This window comes from Lycorma delicatula, chromosome 8 (genome assembly GCF_047948215.1).
Source record: "Lycorma delicatula isolate Av1 chromosome 8, ASM4794821v1, whole genome shotgun sequence".
Taxonomy (NCBI): Eukaryota; Metazoa; Arthropoda; class Insecta; order Hemiptera; family Fulgoridae; genus Lycorma; species Lycorma delicatula.
Window position 1 is genome coordinate 2,146,435 of NC_134462.1, and position 17,917 is coordinate 2,164,351.

At 33.2% G+C, this 17,917-nt stretch overlaps 1 protein-coding gene across 1 annotated transcript in view; it reads left to right on the top strand.

Moving 5' to 3' along the window:
- The window catches only part of Nulp1 (Nuclear localized protein 1), a 47,241-nt gene that overhangs the window by 11,728 nt on the left and 17,596 nt on the right, over positions 1 to 17,917 (top strand). Inside the window, exons 4-8 of the mRNA XM_075372534.1 lie at positions 1,471 to 1,556; positions 1,893 to 2,020; positions 4,497 to 4,690; positions 6,141 to 6,360; positions 9,522 to 9,712. Coding sequence (XP_075228649.1) covers positions 1,471 to 1,556; positions 1,893 to 2,020; positions 4,497 to 4,690; positions 6,141 to 6,360; positions 9,522 to 9,712 — 819 coding nt within the window. The remainder of the gene's footprint in view (positions 1 to 1,470; positions 1,557 to 1,892; positions 2,021 to 4,496; positions 4,691 to 6,140; positions 6,361 to 9,521; positions 9,713 to 17,917) is intronic.

Consider the following 17,917-nt stretch of genomic DNA (forward strand, 5'->3'; position numbering starts at 1 on the left):
ATTAATGATATAGAAAAATTTTTATCTATTAGACCTAATTAATTAGTTCCTTTCTGGAGAAAGGAACTTAATTCTACTGAAGAAGGAATGCAATAGTAAGTTTCAAAAGAATCCTCTAAAACGTTTGTCATTAGTAATTTTGAACAAGTAATTTTTTTAGTCTACGTTGATATTACATTTATTTTTGGTACTTCTCTTTTAACTGATAGTCTTGTTTTTATTTTTTCATTTTTAGATTAATTATAAACATGTTGTAGCAAACAAATAAAGAATGTTATTAATTTTGTATTATCTCTTTCATATAGGTAACAGAACTTGTATTATTAACTTCTCCTGATTAGATCAATTTGTCATATTCTTCATTTCCTGTTGTGATTATGAAAGTTCTTTTGATTACTCAATTCAGCTGATATTTCACTGGTTATACTGTACATAATCTTTTTGAATATTGAAAATGAAGTTGTGAGAATTATTGATTACTGAGGAAGAAACTGACATTTTTAAAGGAGCAAGGTTATTACAGAGTCTCTAAAATGTTAAATAATCATGAAATGAAATATTATATTTCAGTGTAGGATCATTTCAAAGTACAATATTTGCACATGTAACAAAAGTACATGATGAATTGGGAGTTAGCTGGAAGGTAGTTAGTTAACTTTTAGTTGTTGTGATTTGAAATTTTATTTACTACTGGTGCAAAGAACTCACAATAACAAATGTTTATAACTGGCAGCATAACACGAATAAAAACCGTAGTAATCATTCAAAACTGTATGTGCAGGACAATGTTCTTCTGTTATCTCAAGAATCTCACAAAAACCTAGTAGTGAGAGTGTTTTAATACAGACAAAAGCTTATTTAAGAGACGCAGAAATAACTGGGTAGTTTCCATTTCCATAGAAATGGATTTCAGTTAATTATGTGAGGAATACAGTCAGAGGTTGTGGTTGAATCCCCTGAGTGATTGTTAAAGACATTCATTAAGATGATAAAAACTAAACTATAGGTGGGCCCATATTAGTGTCAGATTGTTGTAAGGCCTACTGAGAACTTCAGGTGGCTGGGTTCATGCGTCTGATAATCAACCGCTGTATATAATTTTATTGATCTGAGTTGATTGCTATGTTAACTGCTACCACCCAATAAATCTGATCGGTGACTCAGTTAATGAGAATTACCACTTTAGTCTACATTTGTACTTTTAATTTTTGACGTCATTGTTTAGATACATGTTTGTATTTGTGTGAATTGAAGGTTGAAGTTGTTTCTTTTGGGGACATTGCTTGAATGTACATCTTTTAAAACTTGTAACTTCAGTATTTTTATACATCAAATTTATCTGGATTTTATATAGATATCTGTGAGCTATAACTTAAAGAAAAATGACTATATCTACCTTCTATTCATTATTTGATTTTATGTTATGAATTTTTATTCATGTGAATAAATGTTTCATTTGCTTTTGTTTAGCAAAAGACGAATGCGTAGTAGAGGCCATTTGAAATCAACATGGTTAATATCACCTAAAGACAATTGGCCTTGCATTGGGAAACCTGGTGAGTTTGACATATTTAAGATGCTTATATGTAGTTCTAAGACAAAATGAAAAATAATTTCATTTGAATTTTTGTCTATACTAATAGAAATTAATGTGGAATTATAATCTTATACAAGCAGGTATTTATACCTGCTGAAACTTCGGTTTTTTTCATTTCTAATATTAACTCATTTTGATTTTAAGAAATATAAAAAATGATTTTTTTTTTACATTTAGTTTTGTATGCACTTAGGAAAACCTCAGAATATGTTCTTAATAAACTGACCGAGTTATGTAAGTTTTTAACAAGATTTTATGTTAAGTTTTATAATTACATACTCTTTTATTGTTTTAGGTCTGACTATGTATGTAGTTGAAGGCACTAATGGAATGTATTTTGCTTATGAACACAGTGTAAATTATCAGCAAATACAGATAAAGTTTTTAGATGCTGTTGAAAGCCTTAATCCAGACAATATTGTTGTAAGTTGTAAATCATTTTTTGTTTTCTACTTTAATAAAATATGCAGATATCTTCCCTGCTGAGGTTATATCTTTCCCTGCTCACTATGTATAACTCATTGATCCATAGCAGTGCATCATAATACTTAGCCAGTCCCTGTGTTGAACAGAATTAAGATGTCACTTGTAGGGCTCTATATTACATGCACTTTAGTGAACTTGGAATGCTGATATTTAATTGTGTACTCACTTAAGTGTAGAATGAAATTGGAAAATGCTTCCTTCTTCATTTACCTTAGCAAGGTGGGGTGGTATTTTCATTATTTTGAGATTTTCTGTCATTTTCAAGATGACTTGTTTTTTGTGATAGGTCACCAACAATTGTTATGAAGTTCAGTTATCTTTAACGTACATAAGTGTAAATGTCAATACACTACGAAGTGAAAGCAGGAAATTTTATTGTCTTAAAAAGTGAATTCTGTTTTCATTTACTGTAAAACTCCTTCAAGTTATCCTTTTAAAGTAGGTACTACTGTTTTTTCTTTTCTTTTTTGCATTTAACCCTTTCGCTTTGTTATTAATTATACTCTATTTGCAGTGCTTGTTGGAGATCAAAATTTGATATTGAATTTTGAAATCTTTTTAATTGTAATTTAATTTCAAACAATTGTAATTAAATGTGTCTTTCACTAATTTAAGGCACAAATTATTGGCAGTTTAAAAATCTCTCTTTTTAGTAAATATATTTTTATGTATGATTTTTTAATTAATCATTGAGTGTAAAGAAGTAGTAAATTTACATAAAACAAGAATGAATAAAAGTTTTTAGTTGAAATTTCACCCATTATTAAAAATTGTTTTAAGTTAAACTAAACCAAAAAAAGGATTACATACATCTTAACCAGGATACATCTTAACCACAAAACTGTGAAACTAGGTAGAAATATTAAAAAAAATATTAAAACTTGCTTGTTTACCTTAATGAAAATTTTAAAAAGCTTAAAATTAAAAATTAGAAATAATTTATGTGTTATTGTTTTGTTTCCCTAAAAAAACTTAATTTTTTAAATACTTGCTTAACATGAAACCTTGATAAATAATAAAAAATTGGATTAAGATGTATCTTAAAAGAAGTAATTAAAATATTTAAGAAAAAAATTTAATGATAACAGAAGATATTTGCACACTTAAAAATAGATAAAGTATCGTATCACACTTGTGCAATTTGCACACATAGAGTCCTGATTACTAAACATTATTCATTTCTAAAATTTGTTACATGTCGCACAAGTGTGATATTTTAAACAATTATAATCTATTAGTATATTGAGGATATTGTCAAATTATTATTTTTAATTTTTAAGAACAGGGCTAAAGTTAAACTGTACAGTCAACAGAAAATGCACCATTTAACTAAGGTTGAAATAAATATCTTTTCAAATGGTCTCGTAATGCAGTATTCTTAGTTAGATATTTGATTCGTTATTTATCTAGTAAAATAAATACAAGAGGTTTTTGTTATTAAAAAAAAAATTTGAGATCTAACATAAAAAGTATTGCCACTTGTGCCTCCCTTGAATATTATTAACTGCTTGTGGGAGAGGTGATTAGTAAGGAGGCCTTGTTTTACAAAATAGGCACTACAGCCACTGGGATTGTGCAATCTTCAGTGTGGTGAATCTATTACAGTCAAGACTTGCACCTACAAAACTGAAAATGGGAAAAAAGGGATTAAAAGTAAATGAAAGGGGTGGATAGTAAAAGAGGGTTGTCTGCCCATCAGGATAGCTTATACTCTTGCCCAGGACTACCCTCTCTTGATTAAAACCACTTATCCATTTAAAAGGAAAAGAGGAATAAAACCTTTATGTATTAACATTTTTCAAGAAAATGTGTTTATGAGTACTTATAAGTTATTTTAAAATAGTTTTATTTCATTGAATTTATTTTATTTTTGTCTCATTTTTATTAGTTTTCATTGGAGTAGTTAATAGTCATTATGTTTAATAGTAAAATGAGATATCTGTAATGGCTTGTCTGCTTTTAGATAACGCTTTGGTTTCTGTTTGTTTGATAATAATGTTTAATTCTGTTTTATTTAATTTTTATGTGATTTTTCCTTGAACTTTAAGTTTATCAGAAGAGAGAATTGGTATAACAATTGATCATAATCTTTTCAATTTTAATTTTTTTGTTTTATCATTATTTTGTATGTAAACCAGTAAATACATTATTTGAAATTTTTTTTTTTGAGACCAAAAAACAGTGTTTTTTATAATCGCCAAACTATTTGAAAATGAAAGATTACTGAATTTCTTACAAAAATTTTCATAATTGTTTAATTGAAAAGGATGTATTACAAGTTAAGATAATAAAATTCACTTTACTTTGGTTTTGAGTTGGAGGTATACTGTTAATAGAATTACTAGAAACATTAATCATTATTAAAATTGTATGGACCTATTTATTCATAGGTTATTCCTTTTTGTCATTTCAGGCAATTATCAATACTCATCCTTATCATGTAGATGCTTTATTACAATTATCAGAACTTTGTCGATTGAGTGAAGATGTTGCTATGGCAGCTGAGTTGGTTGAGAGAGCTTTATATTGTCTTGAATGTGCATTCCATCCATCATTTAATTTGGCGACTGGAAACTGTAGGCTTGATTACCGAAGAGAAGAAAACAGGTAACTATAACTTTGCTTCTTTTTTTTTTTGTTTAATTTTAAGTGGTTTTATTGACATTGTGATGGATTTTAGTCCTGTCAGTGATGGCAAATGATTCAAGGCAAGTATGATGTATGTACTTTTTGTATATATATCTAGTAGCATGCAAACTATTCCTCAGGAAGATCTTTTGTTTATTTCTATGTTGTGGCTACACTGCTTGACCACACCCATTCTTTAAGTTGTCTGTGTAATGTGAGGTTATTGTTCTTTAGTTTATTAACAATTTTCACATTATAAATAGTGTTTTGTGAAAGTTTATTGCATTTTTTATTATAAAATCATATTTTAATATTTTTTCCTGTTTGTTGAATATATAATAAAGGACATAACTCCCAAGAAAGCATTCAAAAATTGTTTCTCTTTCTGAGCATACCAATATAACACAACAAACAGCTTCTGAGTGTGGTGTTGGACTGAGGAAAATGAATGCTATTTTAAAACAGTTTAAGAGACTGGTCCTTTTCATCTCAAAGGAAAGGCAAATGTGGCTGTAAAAGAGAATTCACTCCAACACAGGGTTGGTTATTGGTGAAAAATAGTGAAAAGTGATGGATATATCAAGAATCTGAAGGAAAGGGTTGTGACACAACTTAAAAAAATTTCCCACAAGGCAACATAGTATTCCAACAAGATTTGGCACCATGCCATATTGCTAAAAAAGTGGAAAAATTTTTGGAAGAACAAAACATTACCCTACACTTAAAACCAATTGAAAATGTTTGGGTAATAGTATAAAACAACTCAAAACATGATTAAGAAAATGGATGGAGGTTATATTAATTGTTAGGTATTCACAAATTGTACAGGGATGATTTTTTTCTTAATAGCTGGGAAGCTGAAAAGAGGCATAGTTTTTCTGAAGCAATCTTAGTTATTAGTAAACTAAAATTAATTTTATTAAATATTCCCACGAGGTTATAAAGGTGATTTCTAAGCTTAGAAATACAGTATTTCTATCTGCAAAGAGCGAGCACATTACTTGGACAGATTTAGAAATTTATCTTTAAAGTACAAAGAATATTAGTTTTTTAATGACTTCTGCATTAACAAAGTACTAAGGTTTGTATGAAACCCAATTTTTATTTCTGTTTTTTAGGGTAATGTATTTTTATTTACATTCTTTTTGTTTAAAATGTCATTTGTATGAAGTAGAAGAATGGCGTATGTCGTTTGTGAATTAATTGATTCTAGCAAATTAGTTACATTACACCTTAAAATCTAGTTGTTACTGGGATGTTTATAATTATCATTAGTAGTTCTTTTACTTATTAAATGCAATTTAAAGTGCTAGAAAAATCTTAAATGCAATTTAAAATGCTAGAAAAATCTAATAAATGATTTTTTTTTAGATTCTTTTAAAAGCATTTTTATTCTACCAGTTATAATTATTAACTTTTTTTTTTGCAGGGCTCTGTATGTGGCTCTCTTTAAGCATTTAACATTTGTGGGTGCACGAGCTTGTTATAGAACTGCTCTAGAATTGTGTAAAGTACTGCTTTCTCTCGATCCAGATGGTGATCCATTAGCTATAATTCTTGCCATAGACTTTTACGCTCTTCGTGCTCAAGAATATGAATGGCTTATATGGATCGCTAACGAATGGGAAAGTGTTAGGAACCTTTCACAGGTAATATTTTTGTTCTTAATTTATAAAAAATTTAATTTTTCTATTGTTAATGTATTATATTTTTGATTCATGAATATATTATCAAAATATTTAATTTAAATTTAGGAAGTTGTTTTATTGAACTCTCAGTTTTGTATCACCACCTCTAAAATCTAATTAAACCTATTTAATAAGTAAAAGTGTGATCAGAGAAATTATCGGTGAAAAACAATCAATAAAATAATCGATGGATGAAACTGTTACTTGATGAAAATCCATCATAACAAAAATTGTTTGCTGGAAAAATGATAAATTATTTTAATCGTGGTTGCTAGAGCTATAAAAAGCTCATGCGTCCACGTTTGAACTATTCTGATGTATATTTGTTTGCTGGAAATTGAATAATAGCACTTTATATTTTAAGTAGGTTTCTGACACCAGCTGTTTTTTCATATAATTTCTTCCTTTTTTTTTATATTTCCTTCTTAATATTATTTCATTTTTTTGTGACTTGTGATTTATTGTAATTATTCTCAAAGAAATAAAATTACCATGTTCATTGCTATGTAATCATTTATTAGCATAGGGGGTACCCCTATATATATATATATATATATATATATATATATTAACTTTTATTTAAAAAAAGTGATTGTGACTGTACGTTTCAAATAGGTAAAACATCATCACTTGTTTGTTGGTTCCAAGTTTGTTGTTTTGTTGAAGAGTTTATTTTTTCTTTCCAGAAATATATGGTATTAGCTATCGCTTTGATGTTATATCTATATATTAAAATAAATTATAATTACAATTTGGTTGAGTCAGTTGCGCACTACTGCTGCTGTTCATAAATGGTCATGTTTTATAACCTTGTTATGTTTGCGATGGTGGAAAATATTGGACAATATTGAATATTCAATTTTCTGTGAAACTCAACAAGTCTGCCACAAAAACATTTGATTTTTTAACCAAAGCTTATGGAAATACCACTGCATTGAACTATGATTTATCTAAATTAAATTATAATTATTTTTCATGATAAATTTGAAAAATTTATAGATGATTAAAATAAATATAAATATAATAATTACTTATAAATTTGAAAAGTATATTATGATATGTAAATGGAAAAACAAAAAATTATTTAAAAATAAATTTTCAAGAATGCTGCAGAGGGTATAAAAACAACTCAAAATATGTGAGAACTTGATGTAATATGTACTAGTAAAAATACACAATAACATAATCAATATAGAAAAATACACATACAAAACTCATAGAAATAAAACAAGTGGAAAAATTTATTGTTCAGGAAATTATTATGTAAATAAATTAAAAATAAACATAAGTTAATAGACCATCGAACAGAATTTGATTATGATGATTGATATCAATAATTGGTAGATTTTTGTAATTAATAGTTAAGTCTTTTGCTATGGTTGGGTTTTTCTCTGAATCTAGATAAATAGGTGTGTGTGTGTGTGTGTGTGTGTGTTACAAAAAAATATATATATATAATATATTTGATGTATGATACATATACATTTATTACAAATTACATAACTTTGAACTTTGTCATAAATAGATAACAGCTTTAATTTGTAAACTAGTACAGAATATTAAACATTTAATTAAGCTATTAATAAAACTTTATCTTAATTATTGTTATTATTTGAATTTCAATTGTCAACTTGATAATATTATAATCTGCAGTAGGAAAAAGAAGTAACTAAATTTTAATGTAATATGTATGTGTATTAACTTTTTTTTTTGTCTTCAGTCATTTGACTGGTTTGATGCAGCTCTCCAAGATTCCCTATCTAGTGCTAGTCGTTTCATTTCAGTATACCCTCTACATCCTACATCCCTAACAATTTGTTTTACATATTCCAAACGTGGCCTGCCTACATAATTTTTCCCTTCTACCTGTCCTTCCAGTATTAAAGCGACTATTCCAGGATGCCTTAGTATGTGGCCTATAAGTCTGTCTCTTCTTTTAACTATATTTTTCCAAATGCTTCTTTCTTCATCTATTTGCCCCAATACCTCTTCATTTGTCACTTTATCCACCCATCTGATTTTTAACATTCTCCTATAGCACCGCATTTCAAAAGCTTCTAACCATTTCTTCTCAGATACTCCGATTGTCCAAGTTTCACTTCCATATAAAGCGACATTCCAAACATACACTTTCAAAAATCTTTTCCTGACATTTAAATTAATTTTTGATGTAAAAAAATTATATTTCTTACAAAGTATTAGCAAAACAATTAACTGCATTAACAAAAACAGAAAATTGTATCTAATAATCCATAAACATAACTGAATTGTTTGTTAGAATTTATTGTAGTGTAGAAATTAAAGAAATTACTAAATCTCCTGTAAGCAATAAAAAAAAAATACACAACTTGAGGAGAAAATGGGCTGAAATTTAGAAAAGCGTAAAGAAAAACAATTAACAAACTGCAATTTAATTTAAGAGAAGTGACTCTGAGTATTATAACAAGAAGGAAATATTTGTTGGCTGCCATCTCAGTTGAGGGAAATAAAAATACTTTAAACAGTATTTTGCAATTGTAGCATGAAGATTGCATTTGAGATTTACTGGCATTATAATGAACATGTTAACCTCCTTCTCTCACTACAGACAACATGTACTTTATCACTTTTGATTTTATTAGATAATTTACATTTTTATTTATTATGTATTCCTTGACAATACAGCCTATTTATTTACCCTTTTAAGAATTCTTACATTCTTAAAATGTTTTTTCATTTCTCTTTCAAATTAAATTTTTAATATGAATCTTTTTTATCTCTCAATTAATTATTATTTTTTTTTTTTAGTGTAATACATGATTAAAATTCACATGAAGCTATGTTTGGTGTTGTGATAAATAAAACCAAGCATTCTCTCTTTCTCTACATAAATATATATATATATATATATATATATATATATATATATATATATATATATATATATATATATATATGATGGTGAGGAGAATAAGTTGGTTGATTTTCCATGATAATGATAAAAGTATTCTTAATATTAATGACATAAGGTAATTGTTAAAATGTTATTGTTCCTGGTTAAAATTTAAAATTGATTATTGTGGTTTGTGTTAGTATACCTGAATTTATTTAATTTAACAATTTTTCTTTTTTTTTAATTTCAGTTACCAAACTTCGCCTTTTCAGTCGCAGTGGCTCATTTTCAATTGGGTAGAGATATTGAGTTAGCTCATAATTTATTACAGAAGGCTCTAATTATGTTTCCTGGTGTTCTTTTACCACTACTTGATAAATGTTGTGTACAGCCAGATTCACGTGTTTCATCTCATCAGTTTTTTAAAACTGCAGAAGCTGGGTAATTTATTAAAAGTTCATATAATTTTTTTTTCATTTATTCTCAAAGTATCATTGGTTAATATTAAGGTTTTACATATTCCTAATTTTATTCAGTTTATTGTGAATTTTGCAGATTTGCAAATTTACTCATACATTATTCAGTATTTATTGTTAATTTCATGTAAAGAGAATCTTATAAAAGATATGTTCATCAGGTACAATTTCTGAACATTTTTTTTTTGGGTTTTGTATACAAGGTTTGTCCCAAAAAAAATTTATTTAATGATTTTTATTTAATTATCTATTGGACTACCTGAAATTACAAATTACCTCCTTCAAAATACGACCCTTGGGAAATTTTTCAGCATTTCCAGTGTTCCTTCCACTGTTAATAGCAATACCAGAAGTCATTTTCTTTAATGTATGTAGCTCATCGGTTATAGTTTTTTATGTTTTCCATCATCCCGAAATGATGACCCTTCATCGTACCCCTGTCTTGAGGTACAAATTCTTTGGCACAATGCGCAGCTCGTACCATTTCCACATTTTCATCATTTGTTGATGAGATTGGTCTTCCAGAATGAAGGTCGTCTTCATTTTCTCAGCCCTCTTTGAAAGCTTTGTACCACTTAAAAACCACAGTTCTCAATAGAGTGGTATCTCTTTAAGCTTTGGTTAAAGAATCAAATGTTCCTGTGGCAGACTTGTTGAGTTTCATAAAAAATTTGATAGTGTAACTTTTTTCAATATTTTCCTCCATTGCAAATATAACGAGGTTATAAGGCCATATACGAACAGCAGTAGTGCGCAACTGACTCAACCAATCCAGTTGAAATAAGCATGCTTGTGCAGCCAAGGTCACTATATACGCGCTGTTATACATGAAGGACGTTTTATATTACTTGTTTGTCTGTAGGAAAATCAGTACACTTACTTTTGGGATAAACCTTCTATAATTTGTTGAGTGAAGATTCCCTTGGAAGAGCTCTCCTCCATGGTTGGCACATCTTTACTCTTGGCATTTCCACTTCTGATAGCATTTCTGAACACATTTTCTATTTTTTGCTTTTTTCTGAAATTAATCTACAACTTGCTGTTTTGCAATTTTTTCTTTCATCAAAGATTTGAAAAAATCAGAAAATAGGAAAATGTTTGCCAGGGAGAGTGGAGAGCAAGGAAGGAGGAGAAGGGGATGATAAAGGTGAGCTTTTTGTGTGTTTTTTTTGCAAAAAATCACAAATCAGCAACTGTTTTACATTGCATTGCCCTATTGAAGAAATCACAAGTTGTATTACCTCATTCTAAGCTTTTTCTCATTGTTTATTGGAGACAATGTTTTTTTTACTTTCAGGTAATGACATCTGGAAGAGATTTTTTTATTGAAAATCACTGTCTGAATCTTTGTGAAGATTGGTTGGTTCACTTTGGTCAAAGAAAAAAGTCTTAAATCATTACACATTTCTTTCTGTTCTTGTATCATGGGATGAACTTGACTTTATTGCAGTGCATACAGTGATTATATGTCAATCTTATCATTTGAAATTGTTAAGCATATCATGTGATTTCTCACATAGTCAAACAGTGCTTGCATTTTCCTGTGTAGCTATCATTTAGTGTGGAGTTTTACTTACTACAACTTAAAATGATAAATTATTAATAATTTATCGGAGCTTTAACATATTGTAATATAAAAAATGAGAAGTCTAATAAAAAATCATCATATCAAGAAGACAAAATAATTTAAACAAAAATATGTGGATATATTTACAATAAAAAGATTGTAACAACCAAATAAAAATGTCCAAATACCTTTTTCATGTTCGTATTATCACCGTAATGTTATAAAATAGCTTTATAAAAAATAATTGTAGAAAATAAAAGATTAACAACAGTCTTCCTTATTTATATTCTAGATAGAACAATAAATCTAGAGCTTTTTAATAAAAAAAATCTCTTACCCCTTGGAAATAGGATAAAACAGTTGGGATATCAGTCAGAAGTTGTCATAGTATTTTCTAAAATGATTTGAACATGTATCATATTTGTTACCACATTGTTCCAAAAATGTTGTCTGCAGATCAGAAAGAAACTTGCTGCATGACACTGGCAGGAGACCTTATCACTATCAGTGATCAAGATCATAAAAGGATATGAGACAGTGTTTTTTTTCCTATGATCCACAGAGAAAACGCCAGTCATCAGAGTGCATATCAACATCATCTCTGTGGTCTTAGAAATTTTATTTTGTAGGAACAAAGGAAATATTATGCTGGAAATTTTATTTTGATTTGCTGGGTATTGTTCTCTACAAATTCATGCTTAACAGGCAGACAGTGAAAAAGGAAATATTTGTTGGTATTGACACATCGATTAATGCTTGCCAAACAGTACCTGATATAACAAAATGTAGCACCTTTGGAGTACCATCCATATATCTCTGTCTTGGCGACAGCCATACTTACAGCCAAGATGTAAGAATGCTGATGACATGATAAGCAGTGTGACAAAGTAGCTGAAGGACGTTACCTCAAAATGGGTTGCAAGATCATATCCAGGATCTTTATAGGCATTAGCAAAAGTATGTAGTTTCCAACATTTTATTTTATTTCAGATAAATTGGATAATATCCCATGAATATAATAAATAGTACAATTTATAATAATAGAGATGCTATAAGATAATACTTAAATAAAACTATAATTACATTATAAGTTTATATATATTAAATTTTTAGACTTGATTTTGATAGCATATGACAATGAATTATACTCTAGCCAGTCTTCATTATTAATTGATAAATTATATAAAATGAAATAGGAGATCTCCAATGTGAATTGATTTGTACATTAAAATAGTAATTATTATGTCTTAGATTTCTATTTGGAACACACAATAAAAAAATTTGAAATAATTTAGATGACTTAAAAGCATTATTATTTTATAAGTACACAATAAGTCTTATTCTATTCATCATCAAACTTACATCTCGATTCCCCCCCGAGGGAAGAAGAACCCACCTCGTAGCGTGTCCGGTCGCTACACCACCCCCTCCGTTCCTAGCCAGCAGTGGCTTTAACGGAGGACTTCTTCTCGCCCTCAAACTGATGCGCACCACAGCTTACAGTTCAGGCCCCGCAGAGATGCCACTGATGCAGATGCCCCGAGGGACATCTACATCGGTAAAAATTCACCCCGAGATAGATTTAAATGTTTATGCCTTCAGAATGAAGACAACGGACACCTGGAGCTACCACGTCACCCTCAAGAACTAAGCTAGAAACATAAAACCGCGGAAAGAAGACCCCGCGCCTAGATCCTACTATAAAGAGCCACTATCTGAATGTCTCAGATCCGCACTAACAACCTCATCAATAAACTTCCCACTAAAGTTTATACATCGAAATTTAGACCTAGTTCCTTTAAGAACCCCGCTTAATACTCTAATGAGTTCAAATCTGACTCCGTTCCGGTCTGCCCGGGAGAGGAGAATAAACTCCTACTCCCGTACAGCGCCATCGCGGCGTCCCGCGTGACATTCACCATCTTTCGCAATTGCCGCCGAGACTTCCCTACGTACCACCTGAGCAGCACCCAGAGAAGCCCCGCCGACAGTGATTTTAGCTCAAAACGCCCTAGTCGGAGCGCAACCGCACCCGCCGGGCAAGAATAGTCCGGCCCACCGACAACGGCCGCAACTCCGCCGACAGCCTGATTTAATGCATACCACAAATACATCTAACCGAGGCACGCTGCCTAAGCGCCTACCTTCGGCCAGTCAACTGCCCAGGCGGTCCCTAGCCACCCAGGTTCCTAACACCTGCTAAATTCGCGGTCCTGCTCAGGGCGAGGAAGCGAAGGAAGCCAGCAATTATTTTCCATTCACTACGAGTCCTCCAGTTGACTCGTAGATCCAAAACAGAGTTTACTCTCTCGAGTTCCCTACTAACTCTGGTACGTTCAGCTTCATACCGGGGACATATGTATAGGACATGGTCCACAGTTTCATCGACCCTACAGTCCGGACAGAAGCCGGAATCAACCAACCTAAACTTAGCCAATTTGTCCCTAAATGCACCATGTCCTGAAAGGAACTGAGTGGTATGCCGATTGGGGGATACCCAGTTAATAGCTCGCAACTCCCTAACATCGGGGAATATACCATGCGTATAACGACCAGTTACAGAAGTGTTCCACCTACCTTGCCAAGAGTCAAAACCTTGGTCTTCGATCTCATGCATACGCCCAGTAGTGAGAAGGCCAGCCTTCCTAGCAACATACCGCTGGCTACGTTCCGTAGCCGAAATATCCGCAGGTTTGATGCCTGCAATCACAGTTACTGCCTCTCGCGAGACAGTCCTGTAACCACCGACAACCGCTAACAAAAGAAGACGCTGGGCTCGTAATAGAATGTCCCTATAACATTGGTGCCGCAAACGATGAGCCCAGACGGGCGCAGCATACAACATAATGGCCTCACAGACGCCTTTATAAAGAATCCGCATGGTACGGAAATTCAACCCCCAATCGGGATGGACCACTCTTCGGACTCCGAAGAAAGCATCAACTGCCTTCTTCGCCACATACTGGAGGTGCTCCTTGAAGAGAAGCCTCTCATCAAGGATAACACCCAGATACTTTTGAAGGGTGACATACCTAATTGAACGACCGTCCATCACAACCCGCGGATGGCGAGTTGCAGCTAAACGGCCCTTCAGAAACATCATAGTGGTTTTCTCCGCACTGAAAACCATCTTATGCTGAAGACTCCACAACCGCAAAACCCTACATGCCTGTGCCGCTCTAAGCTCGATCTCAGCACGCGAATCACCCTCAACCAGCACCAGCCCATCGTCGGCATAAGCCACGACACGACAGCCGCCAGGCAAGTGCAACCGCATGAGAGAATCAAACTCGATGGTCCAGACGAGTGGACCTAATACACTGCCCTGCGGACATCCTTTAGACAGGGTCTTTCCTACTTCCGAACTGCCGTCACGAAGGACGACAGTTCTGTCGCTGAAATAACTCGAGAGAGTTCTAATTTCTTCCTGCGTGCAACCACGCTTCTGGAATTGAAACAAGGCAGAGGGCCACCACAAGTTATTAAATGCCCCGGATATGTCCAAAAAGACACCGAGTACATACTTGCACTCGCTGTCCGAAGCCAGATTCAGGACCCTAATAATCGCATCCTCTGTGCTGTTACCGGGTCTAAAGCCATACTGGTCGTCCATCAGCATGCGATTCGAAGTGAGCCTACTATTGATACGGAGGTAAAGAACCTTCTCGAAAATTTTCCCAACAACTGGTAAGAGCGTCAGAGGACGGTAAGAAGAACTAATGGTGGGATCCTTGTCGCCACCCTTGAACAACAGCTTTAGAATACCTCGCTTCCAACAAGCCGGGAAATGTCCGGCGAACAAACACCTATTGAATACCCTAGTCAACGGGCCAAGAATTACGGGCAGGGTGCGAACAAGGAGCTCCACCGTGATACCATCATATCCGGGGGCTTTGTTCCTAGCAAGGCTACAGATTACCTGGCGGACTTCCGCCTCGGTAATCTCCAAAGACACAGAGTCTGTAGTGAAACTAACAACCGCCGCTCGAACTCTCCGGTGATACGAGGTCTCACCAACCTCGGTATCATCGGGGAGCAGATCGTCCATCAGAAGAGATAGAACCCGATCTTACTCAACAACAACGCCGTCCTGGGTCGAGAGAGCCGACAGAAGATTGTCCTTTCTACGTTTGTGACCAAGAACACGATAGACAACACCCCAAGGGTCTCTATTCCCTTGCTCTTGGACAAAAGAGCGCCAGGAATCTCGTTTAGAAGTCCTAATTCTATGAAAATACTCGTTCCTTTTCTGACAGTACTCCGCAAACAAGGCCTCGTGCCGGTCAGGATCACGCGCACGCTGTGCGGCTCTCCTGAGTCGTCCCACGGTCTGTTTTACCGCAGTCAAGTCCCGAGACCACCAACCAGCTATTCTCTCTCGACCCGTACTCCGGGGGATTGAGAGTTCTGCGGCTTCGACCACCGCAGAAGAGAAATCCTCTGCCAGGTTATCTAATGGGACCTCGTCCAGGGTACGAGTGAACACCCGCATCCTGGCCGCAAGAATGTTAGAAAACTGGGGCCAATCCGCCTGCCTGTGCAGGCGGATTGGCCCCAGTTTTCTAACTGTAAAATATCACAATAATCGTGATTATTCATAGCCTAATAAAGTAAATTCATAGCTTAATTTATAAACTGAATATCTGAAATATATATATATATATATATATATTATTATTTTTTTTTTTATTATTATGCTTTTACGGCCAACATGGGACCACTTAAGTCAATTTTAGTTGGATCTTTTCTGAGGAAAGCATGTTATTTTACTCTTCCGAGCTGCCCAGTATTTCTTCATCCGTTCAGATCTTGCTTTCTTTTCTTCATCCGTAAACACCCTCTTCGTTGTATTTTGTCGTTTGTCTGTCTTTTGTTTAAATCTAATGCTTTTGTCTTTTAGCTTTGTAATTTTTCCAGTTTTATTCTGTAGGTCAGTCAGGGAAATTCCCAATTCTTTCATATCTTCTCTAATTTCTTTGATCCATCCTACTTCTAGCTTTTGGAACTAGAGCTTTTCAATGATATTTCTTGACAGTCTTGTTTCCGGTGTCCTTATGAGATGACCAAAGAAAGAGATTCTTTTTTTCCGCATAGTATCATAGAGATATGAAGCCCTATCTTTTGTGCTAGGTTTTGAAGGCTCATGATTTGTGTTTTGGCTTCTTGAATATTATTTGCTAAAAGAGCGAGGTCATCTGCAAATCCTAGGCAATTTAGTGTGATGGAGTTTTTCTTAGTACCCATTTTTATATTTTTGGGATTTATTTCATACCATTTTCTCATGACAAATTCGAGGGCGCAGTTAAAAAGTTGTGGTGAGAGGCCATCTCCTTGCCTCAATCCAGTTTTTATGTAGAAGGGTTGAGAGAGTTCATCTCAGAATTTCACTCTGGACTGGGTATTGGTTAAAGTTAATTTTATCATGTTTACGAGTTTAGGGTGAAGGCCCAGGTTTCTGAGAATATTCAGCATTGATGGTCGGTGTATACAATCATAGGCCCTTTTAAAATCGACGAAGGTGATTATTAGTTGTTTTTTCTGTCTTTTATATAAGTCCATCATAAGTTTTAGGGATATTATTTGCTCCGGGCAACCTCTCCATGGCCTAAATCCCCCTTGGTATTCCCCAAGTTCCAGTTCAAGTTGATCTTTGCATCGGTTGTATATGATTCTCGACAGGATTTTGTATAAGCAATCCAGGAGAGATATGCCTCTGTAGTTTTCCGGATTAGTTTTATCCCCTTTTTTATGTAATGGATGAATGAGGGCTGTGGTCCAGTGTTCTGGAAGTTTTTCTTCGTTCCATATTTTCACGAGGCATAGATGTAGGGAAGTTTTGACTGAATAAACTGATGAGTGTTTCCAGAGTTCTGTGAAAAGCTGGTCTTCTCCACTTGCTTTGTAGTTTTTTATTTCATTTAAGGCTGCGAGAACTTCTTGAATTGTTGGCGGGTTGATATTTACCGGTGAAGTTTTAACTGGAGTTTCAGTGTCAATCTCAAAAAGCTCTGGGGAGTCGTCACAGTTGAGGAGTCTATTGAAGGTTTCTGCCAAAATTTCAGCATTTTCTTTGTTGGTGTGGGCCATATTTCCTTTTTTTCCTCTCAGCATAAGGGTGGGTGGTTCATATCTTTGAAGAGCCTGACCAAAAATTTTATAATAGTCTCGGGAGTTAGTTTTCTTGGAACTTTCTTCTATTTGCTGAATCAAGTTTTTTTGATCTTGTCGTTTGGTTCCTCTTATAATTTTCTGAGTTATTTTCCTTTGTTTGGTGAATTCATGGTTAGATTCTTCAGTTTTCTGGGTTTGGTGGTTGATCCAAGCCCGGTGTCGGTCTTTGAATGCTTTGTCACATTCTTCATTCCACCATTGGTGTTTTTTTCTTGGGTTTATAGGGGCTAGTTCTTCAGCTATTTCTTTCAGTTGGGATGTCAGTTCTTTTAAATTATTAGTTAATTTGATTTTTTTTGTTGTTTCTTCAAAGATGGCATTGTTTATTAATTTATGTGGATCATAAGCTCTTTTGTTTTTAGGTTGGGATTTTTTCTTTTTATGCGGGGTGAATTTTATTTTAACTTCAATTAAGTAATGGTCCGATCCAGT